At 35.4% G+C, this 13,039-nt stretch overlaps 1 protein-coding gene across 1 annotated transcript; it reads left to right on the top strand.

Moving 5' to 3' along the window:
* Positions 1 to 11,996: 11,996 nt before the first annotated feature.
* Positions 11,997 to 12,746, top strand: LOC141679571 (enoyl-CoA delta isomerase 1, peroxisomal-like). The gene has a single exon (XM_074486038.1). The coding sequence runs from the start codon at positions 11,997 to 11,999 to the stop codon at positions 12,744 to 12,746; it is 750 nt and encodes a 249-aa protein (XP_074342139.1).
* The last annotated feature ends 293 nt before the right edge of the window (positions 12,747 to 13,039 follow it).

Below are 13,039 nucleotides of genomic sequence, written 5' to 3'. Positions count from 1 at the left end.
AAAAGCATCAACCAGTAGCTTAGAATCCGACTCGAATATGCATCTATCTGTTCTCCACGTTTTGACCCAGGACAAAGCCTCTTTCAAGCTCAAAGCTTCAGCCTCCCTGGCATACGATCGACCCCTGACTGTGTTTGTTCTAGCTCGAAGAAATACCCCACTTTCATCTCGTACCACACAACCTACTCCAACATACTCATCTCCCTGTCTACAAGCTGCATCAACATTAATTTTAACCTACCCAGTTGAAGGTTTAACCTACTGTCCACGACTTTGCTGTGCACTGGATCGATTCTGGGTCTTCTCCTCTCTAGCTTTATTCCACTCTGCAATCATATTCAATGCCATTGATTTAACACCAAATACCGACATGTTAATTCTCTCCCAAACCCATTTATTCCTCCTATTCCATAGTCCCCAACACAGCAAACCAATCATCTTACATTTATCATTATCAACCACTCTGAAGACTCTCTGTAAAACACCCATAACTGATTCATCCGCCTGTATCACCAATTTATCCTGCAATCCCACCATTTCCCATACTTCCTTTGCAAAACTACATTCAAATAACACATGAATGGCAGTTTCCTTATACCCCTGGCACCACGAACACATCTCCCCTATATTTACCTGTTTATATCTTAATGCAACTGCTGTAGGTAAGACCCCTCGAGTTGCCCGCCACAACAGATTAGTAACTTTGCCTGGGAGGTGCATTCCCCATAGCTTTTTCCAAAACACCTTATCAACACACTCCGATTCACCTCTCAAATATCTATATCCACTTTTCACCGAAAACTCACCTTTATCTTCTAACATCCAATACCAAGAATCCGTTTGGCTCCGAACAGGGATTGGTACTTGTTGAATAAGCTTTATGTCACGTTCATTACACACAGCCTGCAGTATGTCCTCATCCCATCCTGTTTTATTCTCGTTCATCAAACTCTGCACTGTTACATGTTCCAAATTCTCCTGCAACCCTGTTGTCATGTAACCATTTTGAATGTCTGGCAACCACGGTACTTTCCATATCCGAGTATCTTCCCCATTCCCAGTCCACCTTCGACACCCTTGCTTCATAAGATCTTGAGCTTCTAATATGCTACGCCAAATATAACTTGGGTTATTCCCAATCGTAGCATTCAGGAAATCAGAATTAGGATAATACCTTGCTTGCATCAATCTAGTCACCAACAGATTACTTCCATTTATTAGCCGCCAAGCTTGTTTAGCTAACATAGCCACATTGAACTCTCTCAACTTTCTAAATCCTAACCCCCCATCTTCCTTAACAGTACACAATTTCTCCCATGACATCCACTTAATGCCATTACTCCGACTCCCATTTCCCCACCAAAAAGAATTCATATTCTTCTCAATCCTCTCACATACTTCGTTTGGAATTAACATTAGCCCCATCCAGAAATTAGGAATGGTTTGTGCTGCTGTCTTAAGCAACGTAAGTTTACCTACCTTCGACAGTGAATGATTATTCCACCTTTGAAGCGTCTGTTCAACTCGTTCAGTTAAAAAACTAAACCCAGCCACCTTATTACGACCTATGTGCATTGGTATACCCAGGTAACGACCAGGTGTACTAGCTTCCCTGATACCTAACCGATTACAGACTTCCCTTCGATCTTCCTCAGTCGTATTTGGAGAAAACGTAACCAAGGACTTATTAAAATTTACAATCTGCCCAGACATACTTTCGTATCGTTCCAATATATTCTTCATTACTCTCGCTTCTGCTGCCTTCGCTTTAAAAAAGAAATAACAATCATCAGCAAATAGTAAGTGCGATATGTTAGGTGCCCCTCTCGCCACAGTACAACCATGAATCAAACCTGCCTCCTCATTTCTTCTTATTATGGCGCTAAGACCTTCAGCACACATTATATAGATATATGGTGATATTGGGTCTCCCTGTCGTAAGCCCCGTTGAGGCACCACATTACCAAATACTTCCCCATTATGCAGAAACGAATATGAAACCGAACAGATGAACTTCAGCACCCTATCAATCCAGACTTCATTAAACCCAAACCTACGCATCATATTATGAACAAAACCCCACTCTAAACGATCATACGCTTTAGAGATGTCAATCTTCAAACCCACCACCCCATTATTTCCTTGCGTTCATTTTCTCATATAATGATTTATCTCATAGGCCACCAATGCATTATCAGTTAATAATCTCCCCTCCAGGAACGCACTTTGCTAATCTGATATAATCCGCTTTAAGCTCGACTTGAGTCTTTTAGTCATGACTTTAGATAAAATACGCACCAAGACATTACATAGCGATATTGGCCTAAGATCTGCCATTTTCTGCGGAATTTTGACCTTTGGTATCAAACTGACTAATGATTGATTAACACCCTCCGGAAGCATACTAGTATTCATATATGTCTGACAAAATCTCGTCACATCAGCACCTACTACTCCCCAAAAGGATTGGAAAAATGCCGGATTTAATCCATCCGGTCCAGGTGACTTGTCTGGGTGCATCGAAAATGTAGCCTCTTTAACCTCCTCTGCTGTAACCTCTTTAAGCAACTCCACATTATCTTCCTCCGATACTTGTTGCACAATGTCCCTGTCAGATAAATGCCCGTCCCGAGATGTCGTTTTAAATAGATTAACAAAATAGTCTTGAATCACATCTCGAACCTCCTCTGTTGTTTCCCTCCACTCACCAGCACTATCTTTTATGCCCTGTAACAGATTATTTTTTCGCCTTGTCGAGGCATATTTATGGAAAAAACGAGTATTACGGTCCCCTTCTCGCAACCAAAAACTTTTAGCCCTCTGCTTCCAATAAATCTCCTGCTTCTCTAGTAAGTTCAGATACTTCCATCTCACTTCATTGTACAATTGAATGCCCTGCCTATCCCTACGAGATCGAAGCTTCCTTAACTAATGAATATATAAAACATAATATTGATAATTGAGATCCATTTTGATATCAAATTGATCTTTTTAATATTATTGATTGGTAAATATCAAGTCCATCCCAATTTTTTGGGAGCTAATATGTTTAATTATCCATTTATACTTATTAAATTTCAAATAATATGGCATTTTTGACTAAGTGGTGCTAGATCTGCCAAATTTGATATTAAATTTTAAATGAGGTGACTTTTTTGACCGGATAATTTGAAATAATATGATTAGTGAAATTTATATGATTGGTAAAATTAATATAAATATGTAGGATGTCACTATTATTAATTGATTTGTAACTAATGAATATATAAAATATAATTGAGATCCATTTTGATATCAAATTTATATTTTTAATATTATTGATTGGTAAAAATCAAGTCCATCCCAATTTTTTGGGAGCTAATATGTTTAATTATCCATTTATACTTGGACATCCTTTTATTAAAATTTAAAGCCAAATTATTCTTATTAAACATTTAGAGCTATTGGAATTGTGAAACATGCTATTTCGATATCTCAACGTCAATGAAAGTTGTATATTCCTTCCATTCTTTTTGAGAAAAATATCCTTAAATACTTATTTAAGGGAGTGCATTCATATTAAAAATTTACTTATTCTCATCTAAGTATTAAATCCTTTTTTTATATATGCTGTGTACTGGATGTGCGTTAACAGTTACAAATATGATAGACAAAAAGAAAAAAAGGTAACCTTATTTGGTTCCAGTTTAGTGGGGGCAACATAAAATAAAAATATTTATGTTCTGCAAGTTAAATATTGCATAAAAATATTGCAAAACATATTATTTTGTCAATCATGCTCTAGAAAGATCCTTATTTTATTCAAAATCTTGAATATCATATATATACTGCATATAAACATTACAAAAATATTTTATTCTGCAAAACATTTGTTCAACTCGCAGAACATACACATTCTACTTATTAAACTTAAATGATTTTCAATAATTTTAATTAATTAGTGATACTCGTAAAACATACTTCACAAAATAATATATTTTATATTATTTTGATTGCAGAACATATGTGGTCTCCAAGATCTCCGATGAAAATGTGGTCTCCATATAACTTTTCTCATATATATATAGATAGGGAATGATTAAATAAAAACTAAAATTAAAATAAAAATTAGGACCAGATCTAAGCCATTACATTAACCTAATCTAATGGTTCCCCTTAAATCACCCCACTCAATTACTATGCACCCTCTCACACCCAATTTCAGTTTTTTCCCTCTGTTTTTAATTTGATTTTTCCCGTTAAACCGAGTATTTTTTAAAATCCGATTTTATTGTATTCTTCTACATCTCTCAACGATGGATTTACATATTATATGTGTTATATTTCGATGTAATTTAAAAAAATTATTTGGTTTCTATTTTTTATTTAAATTAGTTTTTATTAAAATAGATATATATGTGGGAATGATCAAATACAAACTAAAATTAAAATAGAAACTTAGAACTAATCTAAGCCATTAGATATACCCAATCTAATGGTCCCCTAAATCACACCACCCAACTACCTGCACCCTCCCACACCCAATTTCAGCTTTTCCCCTCCGTTTTTAATTTGATATTTCCCGTTACATATTTCAACGATCGATTTGTATTGGTTTCCTGTTTCTATTCTAAATTGGTTTTAGTGGAGTAGCCCTATATATATATAATTTTTAGAGTAGAATGTTTTAGCAGCCTCCTTTTTCTTCAATATTATTGCATATAGTTTCCTGTCCAGCTTAATATAAAGACATATATTATTGCATAATTTTCGGAGAGTGTGAATGTTTTAGCAGCCGTCAATTTCTGCAAGCACATACAATTCTGGCCCTGTTTAATTGACTTCTATCACGCTAGAGGTGACCTTTCAAGTATACAATGGTGTCCTTGTAAAAAATTGGACTTAATTCGGGAAAATCCCGTTCAGAAAAAATTTAGTTACTTGAAAATAATTGGAATGATTAATTGTGTCTATAATCAGAGTTAATTTTTTTTTATTTTTAAATAATAATATATGTAATTATTTTACTATTTTAATTATACATATATATATATATTATATAATTTTATACAAATAAATTTAAAACATGTAATATTATTAAAGTAAATATATTATTAAAATCTAACTTATGAATTAAGGTAAATTTGAAATATAAAATTAAGAAATTTTATTATTCATCAAAATAGTAATTATATATACGAGAATCTTATTTTTCTTAATTTTTTTACAAATTTACATTTTTTATTTTTTTATTTTTGTAAGTATTTCTAAAAATTTTACTAATAAGGCCGATTTTTGATCGATTAAACCGATTTTTGACCGATTAATTCATTTTTTTTATTTTTGACCGATTTTCATAAAAAATAAATTTTGGCCCAATTTTTCCTTAATCAATTTAATTTTATACCGAATAAAGATTAATTAATGATTAATCGCCGACTTTTAGAATCCTACCTAAAACACAACACTTTAAGTAATTGCAGCCCACATGTAAAATCAGATTTTTAGTTTTGTCAGCATCAAAAAGGCTGCTGGTATAGATTTTTCGACACAACTCCATGTATACAATGCATGTGTAAAAACATATTTTCTTGAATAAGTTTCAGTGAACATTAAAGAGGTTGCTGGTATATTATCTTCAACAATTTTACTGCACAGTAAATATACCATCACGTTCTGTTGGACCAAGAAAAGAGCCAAAAGAAATGAAGACATAGAAATAGGAAGGAAATAATGTAATAGAAAAAGACCCACTTATAAAAAGCCTTTTTAGGAAGTCCATAAAGGACTCCCTATAAAAATGTAACACTTGCTCTACTAAAAAGGGGTTGAATAATTAAATATTAATAAACAGTAGTTCTTCTAAATATGATTCTAGTAATATAATTCGAATATAGTAAACAATACAAATAATATTAGGATCATCATTTGGCGCTAGAAATAACTCTTAGAATTGATATCCTAACGATGATTGTTAAAGAAATAGATCCCGGAATGGAAGAAAAAATGACGAAAGTCCAAACCGTCCCTAGATCTGATCCAACACTATGACCAGACAAAAGCCGAGGACCTTTAACACTCCAGCTGAAGCATTTGTTTTCGGTAGGAGAAGACCTCCCAACGAAGGGATATAGGCAACATAAACAGCCGATCAAAAGTATAAAAAAGCTCACTCCGGAAACTCGTACGCGTGTCTATACAGAGAAAGGAAAATAAGTCTTAGCCAGTGATGCTCGTTTACACTTGCAGAAACTGCAACAAAGAAAGCGCGAGAGAGAAATGGAAGTGGAAGGAATAAAAGGCTCTGATTAGGAGCTGAAATTACTGGAGCACAAGACTCGACATCTAGAAATGAAGCTCAAAAAATTTAGAGAGATACGACGTCTATAATTGGAATTACAGTAAACTTGGATAAACCACGGAGAGGGCGATGAACAAGAGAACTTCGAAGAGTAGGGCGATGAAGATTATTATTACGATGAGGAGGAAGTTTCCACAGAATCAAACTACTCAAGACCTCGTCGAACGAAAATAACTTCATTGGGAGGCATGTCACAAAGAACAGAGTCAACGGATACCATATCCCAAGAAGATCTCCTAAGAATGCAAGAGGAAGTGGCTCAATTGAGAGACTTGGTGCATACTGAATCGAGGTTCGAAACCCTGGAGGAAAGCCCCTTAGCTCAAAATATCGAGAAGGCAAAGATCGATTCAACACAAAAAACTGTGGCCCTCGAATAGTTTGATGGATCAACAGACCCATCGGGCTTTCTAAACACCTTTGACGGTCAAATGGCCTTTTATGGTCACTCTGAGGTAGCTCATTATCAATTATTCTCCACGTGTCTTCAAGGTACCGCTCTTCCCTGGTACAACAACTTGCCGTCAAGATCAATAGATTCCTTGATAAATTTAAAGAGCAAATTTCAGACAAGATTCTCCAGCAATTATAAAGGCGGCAAAGTCACAGCCTCCTTAATAACAATGCGTCAACGTCCTAGTGAATCTTTGCGAAGCTACATACTCAGGTTCCATGAAGCTTTACCAGAAACCACTGACTTGGAAGAATCCTTAGCTGTAAATTATATGGCCGCAGGAATAGACAACAGTCGCCCATGCCATATTTTTGGAAAAACTAATTGAAAAACATCCACAACATCTCCACACAACTTTTCAAATATTCGAACATCGCATGACACTACAAGAAGTTGTCGAAAGTATTTGATCACCAAGACGATCAACACAACGGTATGACAGAACCTGGTTTACAACCTTCGATAACCAAGAGAAAAATGAACTAGTACTTACTCCCCTTGACGATCTCCAGCTCAAAGAGAGGTCCAGCGTGAGGAAAAATACTCCCCCAGATGTCAGGATCGGCCACAATAAAACCATACTCAGATCAAAGGTCATACTCTGACCAACGATGGCAACCTCAAGATCGGCCTGAAAAAGAGTTCACCAAACTCATAGTTGATTCATCTGTAATTCTAGATATCTTGAAAACTGAGCCAAATTTTCGACCAGCAAGGCATATGAAAACTGATCGTCCCCCGAACTCTCGCTACTGCGATTATCACGAAGATACTAGCCATACCACGGAAGAATATTTTCAACTAAGCAATCTTATTTAGGCCGAAATATGTAAAGGACATTTTGTCCATTACATCGAGGGAGAGAGCCACATTCATCATGACATGAATCGCGATGATCGAGTTATCGATGTAATTATTTGGCGGTCACGCCGCTGGGGGACTCTCAAATAACTCGAGAAAGTCATACGTCCGAGAAATATTCAACATCAATCCCGAATTTCATAAAAGACCTAAGCCCACTCCATCTCCCGTTATCTCATTCTCAGATGATGATTACATCCCAGGAATAATACGGAATCATCAAGACGCCCTCGTCATCACTGCAAAAGTGGGAACAAACACAGTTAAAAAAATTCTTGTCGACAATGGCAGTTCTGTTGATATATTATATCATCACGCCTTTGTAAGAATGGATTTAGGCGAAAGAACACTAGAAAATACTCATTCTCCTTTATATCAATTTACAGGAACTGAGGTCAAATTTGTCGGCATAATAGATCTTTTGTATTGTTTGGAACACTCTCATGCCAAATTTAGAAAATTGTCAAATTTCACATCATCAGTGCCTCTTCCAGTCACAATGCCATATTGGGACATACTACAATCTCGGAACTTCAAGCAATCGCTTCTTTTTCACACCTAAAAATGAAATTCCCAACAGAATTTGGTATAAGAAAAATATGCGGGGATCAGGCTTCATCTCACCAATGCTATCTAACCACCGTCATCCCAAAGAAACTTGAGACAAAGGACTAATCCATCAATCAAGTAGTGGAAATTGACCCAAAAACAACTCTCGACACACTGAAAGAACCAACTTGCTCGCCTGTCGGTGAAAAGGAAAATGTCGAAGTCGTCGAAGGTTGTCCTGACAAGACTATAAATGCTGGCAAAAATCTACCCTCAAATCTAAAGGCATAACTCATTTCTCTAATTCGTGAATTCGTAGATATATTTTCTTGGACTCCCAATGATACTCCAAGAATCCCATAAAAGATAGATCAAAACTCTCTCCATGTCGACCCTCATTTAACTAATGTCCGTCTCAGAAGAAAATGCCTAGCCATCGATGAAAAGCTAACTCGACTTCTCGTAGCTAAATTCATCGAACTAGTGCAATTTCTTATTTAGATCGCAAATGTGTCTTAGTCAAGAAAAGTAACCGGAAATGGTGAATGTGCATTGATGAGTCCGATCTCAACAGGACATGCCGCAACGATTACTATCCACTCCAAAACATCGACTAAATGATTGACGCAACGGCTGGACATGAGCTCATATCCTTCATGGGCGCCTTCTCTGGATATAATCAAATCAAAATGGACAGTCAAGACTGAGAATAAACACACTTCATTACATACAGAGGGGTCTTTGGCTACAAAAAATGTCGTTCGGATTGATTAATGCAGGGGCAACCTTCCAAAAAATGATGGATACAATCTTTGATTCTCAGATAGGTCGAAACATCGAGATTTAGGTGGATGATATGATCGCAAAATCTAAAACGGCTGCCCCTCACATCACCGGCCTCTGAGACACCTTATAAAAATGCAAGACAACACAATATATGAGTAAATCCAGCCAAATGCTCATTCGACATGACATCATGAAAATATTAGGTTTCCTCAACTCCCAGCGAGGTATCGAGGCAAACTCATCCTAGATTAAAGATATTGCAGATATGAAAGATCCGAAAACTGTTAAAAAATCCAAAAGATGACAGAATGCATCGCCTCCCTCGATGATTTATTTCACAAGCGTAAAAAAGATGCCCCCGTTCTTCCAAGTCATTAAAGAAGCGTCTAAAACCCGAAAAATCGAAAAGGATGACTAATCTCGAAACAACTTTTAAGCATTAAAAGAATTCTTAGTAAGAACCCCAATTCTAAATAGAGCCTTACCTCGTGAACAATTGAAAGTCTATCTCTCCTTCTGCGACCAAACAGTGGCGCAGTCCATGTCAAAGACGTCGACGGTAAAGAATTCCCAGTATATACATCAATCACATGTTGAAAGATGTCGAAACTCGATACCCCTAAGTGGAAAAAATGGTATATTCCTTGATAATTGCAAGCAGGAAACTACGACATTACTTCCAAGGGCGTCCTATACAAGTCATGACAAATCAATCTCTAAAGCGGTGACTACACAAATTAGATATGACAGGTAGACTGGCAGCCTGGACCATTGAATTGAGCCATTCAAAATTGAATTTACACCTCGCGCCGCGATGAAAGCACATGCCTTATTAGACTTCGTCGCGGAGTGCCAATTCAGCTCACCGTAACCGATAAAAGAATCTCAATCAAAAAAGGCATAAACACTCTTCTTGACTGAGTGGTGCTAGATCTGCTAAATTTTGTATTAAACTCCAAATAATGTGACATTCTTGACTGAATAATTTGAAATAATATGGTTCGTGAAATTTATATGATTGGTAAAATTAATATAAATGCAGGATGTCTGCTACTATTAATTGATTTGTAACTAATAAATATATAATGTATAATATTGGAGAGTTGAGATCCATTTTGATATCAAATTGGTATTTTTAATATTATTGATTGGTAAATATCATGTTCATCCTAATTTTTTTGGAGCTGATATGGTAAGTGTCCATTTATACGTGTACATTTTTTTATTAAATTTTAAAATCAAATTATTCTTATTAAACATTAAGAGAGATTGGAGTTGTGGAACATGTTATATCGATCTCAATGTCAGTGAATGTTATGTATTCCTTCCTATTTTTTTTGAGTAATGTTAGTGAAGATTGTGTATCCCTTTCTATTTTTTTTGAGAAAAATATTTTTAAATACGCATTTAAGGGAGTGCATTCATATTAAAAATTTACTTGTACTCATCTAAGCATTAAATCCATTTTTTATATATGCTGTGTACTAGATGTGCGTTAACAGTTACAAATATGATAGACAAAAAGAAAAGAAGTAACCCTAATTTCCTCGCCTTTACACAAATTTGAATCGCAGATATCATAGATCTTAGTATCGTGATTACACGATAAATTTCTGCAAGTGAAGCAACTTTAGTTCCGGTTTAGTGGGCGCAACATAAAATAACAACGTGTTTCAAACAACTCTGGTTGCGGTCATGTATCATGCATGACTGTGACACATTCTGGGTCAGTTCTAAGTTATAATATTTTGTTTTCACTCTAAATTTAAAGTAAAAAGTTGATTTTAGAACAAAAATGAATTAATTTGACAAGTTTAGTTAAAATACATATATTTGATAACATTTAACCTGCATGAGTACGGCTTTTTTATTTTGTTTATAATAAAGTTTGACAAATTCATTTTACTAATTAATGAAATAAAGGTATTCATTTTGTTTGCATGTAAATACCTTTTTATTAAAAAATTTACAAGTATACAATACTTAAAAATTTATCATGAAAATATGAGTTTACAACTTAAATGCAATTTTAAAAAAATTCAAATTCAACCCAAAAGCAAGTACAATATTTTTATAATAAATGTTATAATAAATGCATTAGTTTGTTCTTTGGCGCAAAACCTGCTGTCAAAAGAGTTGCATTTGATTATATAGTAATTTTCACATTAATTGACTATATATAAGAATGATTAAATATAAATTAAAATTAAAATAGAAATTTAGAACTAATTTAAGTCATTAGATCTATCCCTAAATCACATCATCCAACTACCCTGCACCCTTCCATACTCAATTTTAGCTTTTCCCCTTTCTTTTTAATTTGATATTTCCCGTCAAACCGTATTTTTAAAAAAAATCCGATTTAATTATATTTTTCTATATCTCTCAACGATCGATTTGCATAACATATATGTTATATTTCGAATTAATTTTAAAAAGAAAATTATTTAATTTCTAGTTTCCATTCTAAATTGGTTTCTATTGGAGTAGCAATATATATATATATATATATATAATTTTTAGAATAGAATGGTCTAGAAGCTAATGTTTCCTTCAATATTATTGCACAGTTTCCGGTCCCCTATTTTCTGAGAGCAGAATCTTTTAGACTTAAAAATTTCTGCTTACACAGATAGTTCTGGCCCTGTTTAATTGACTTCTATCAGACTTGGGCGGCTGAATTTTAAGACTCAGAACAGGTGACCTTTTAAGTATACATTGGTGTCCTAAAACACAATAATTTAAGTAATTGCAGCCCACGTGTAAAATCAGATTTTTAGTTTTGTCAGCATCTTGATGCTGCTGGTATAGACTTTTTGACACAGCGCCATGTATACAGTGCAGTAAAAACAGATTTTCTTGAGTATGTTTCTGTGAACATCAAAGAGGCTGCTGGTATATTAAACCATTTCTTCAAGAATTTTACTGCACAGTATATATACCATCACATTCAATGAAGAGCCTTCATCAATTTGATAATTAGAACCTAGAGAAGGGGCATCAAGAATGTGCACCTTAGAGAAACGCGGAAGCGTTTACATTCTTACACTTACTGGAAATGATGAACACCGTCTCACCCTATCTCTCATAGAATCCATCTCCGCTGCTCTTCAACGCATTCGATGTGAAATCACAGCCACACCTTCCTCTTCTGCAGCCCTTATCACGACAGGTGAAGGCACGACTTTCTGTAATGGGGGCGACCTGGAATTCTCTATATCAAGTAAACAAAATTTCTTGTTATTGATTTCCAAAATAAGATCTCTTTTTACTGATTTCATGTCTCTCCCTCTGCCAACCATTGCCGCTCTGAATGGCAGTGCCACTTGTTCTGGTGTCATTCTCACCCTCATGCATGATTATAGATTCATGAGCAAGGACAGTGGGTATTTGTACCTAGATTATAACGATAATCAGATAGTGCCTACTACCCCTTATGTCAGGGCCACCATAAGGGCCAAAGTTTCAAGTCCAGCTGTTTGGCGTGACCTTATTCTGAAGGCCGAGAAGTTTCCAGCCAAGATGGCAGTGGAGAAGGGAATTATTGATGCGGCCTATGATACTGTGGAAGAGACCGTGGCAGCGGCTGTAGAGCTGGGGGAACAGTTGGCGATGAGAAAGTGGAAAGGGCAGGTGTATGCAGAGAATAGGATACTACTTTATCCCGAAGTGTTGCATGCGCTGAGTGTTGTTGAAACTGACGAAAGTGTGAAGAATTCTCGTGTACCTATCAAGGACCTTGAATCTCCACTTTAATCTATATACATGTACCCATTCTATGGTTTAAATAAGAAAAATATATACAAGTACATGTCCTTTTTTGTCTATATTGAAGACAAGAAATCCGAGTTGAGTTGTCCTAGATTCGAAGGTGTAGATGTTGGTTTTGAAGCGTGAAAATAATAAAATTCTGCCGGTGATGGCTGCATATCTCGCGCTCACTTATCTCCATTACATTTAAGTTAACTTCCGAGCAATGTTGTCAACATATATATATATACCTGTATGTCATCTTTTTCTAGTAAAGACTTGGAGTTCGAATCTGGTTA

This window comes from Apium graveolens, chromosome 8, assembly GCF_009905375.1.
Source record: "Apium graveolens cultivar Ventura chromosome 8, ASM990537v1, whole genome shotgun sequence".
NCBI lineage: Eukaryota > Viridiplantae > Streptophyta > Magnoliopsida > Apiales > Apiaceae > Apium > Apium graveolens.
This window is presented reverse-complemented; position numbering and strand designations above follow the sequence as displayed.

Coding starts and splice junctions, on each gene's coding strand:
- LOC141679571 (XM_074486038.1), top strand. CDS start 11,997: ATGTGCACCTTAGAGAAACGCGGAAGCGTTTACATTCTTACACTTACT.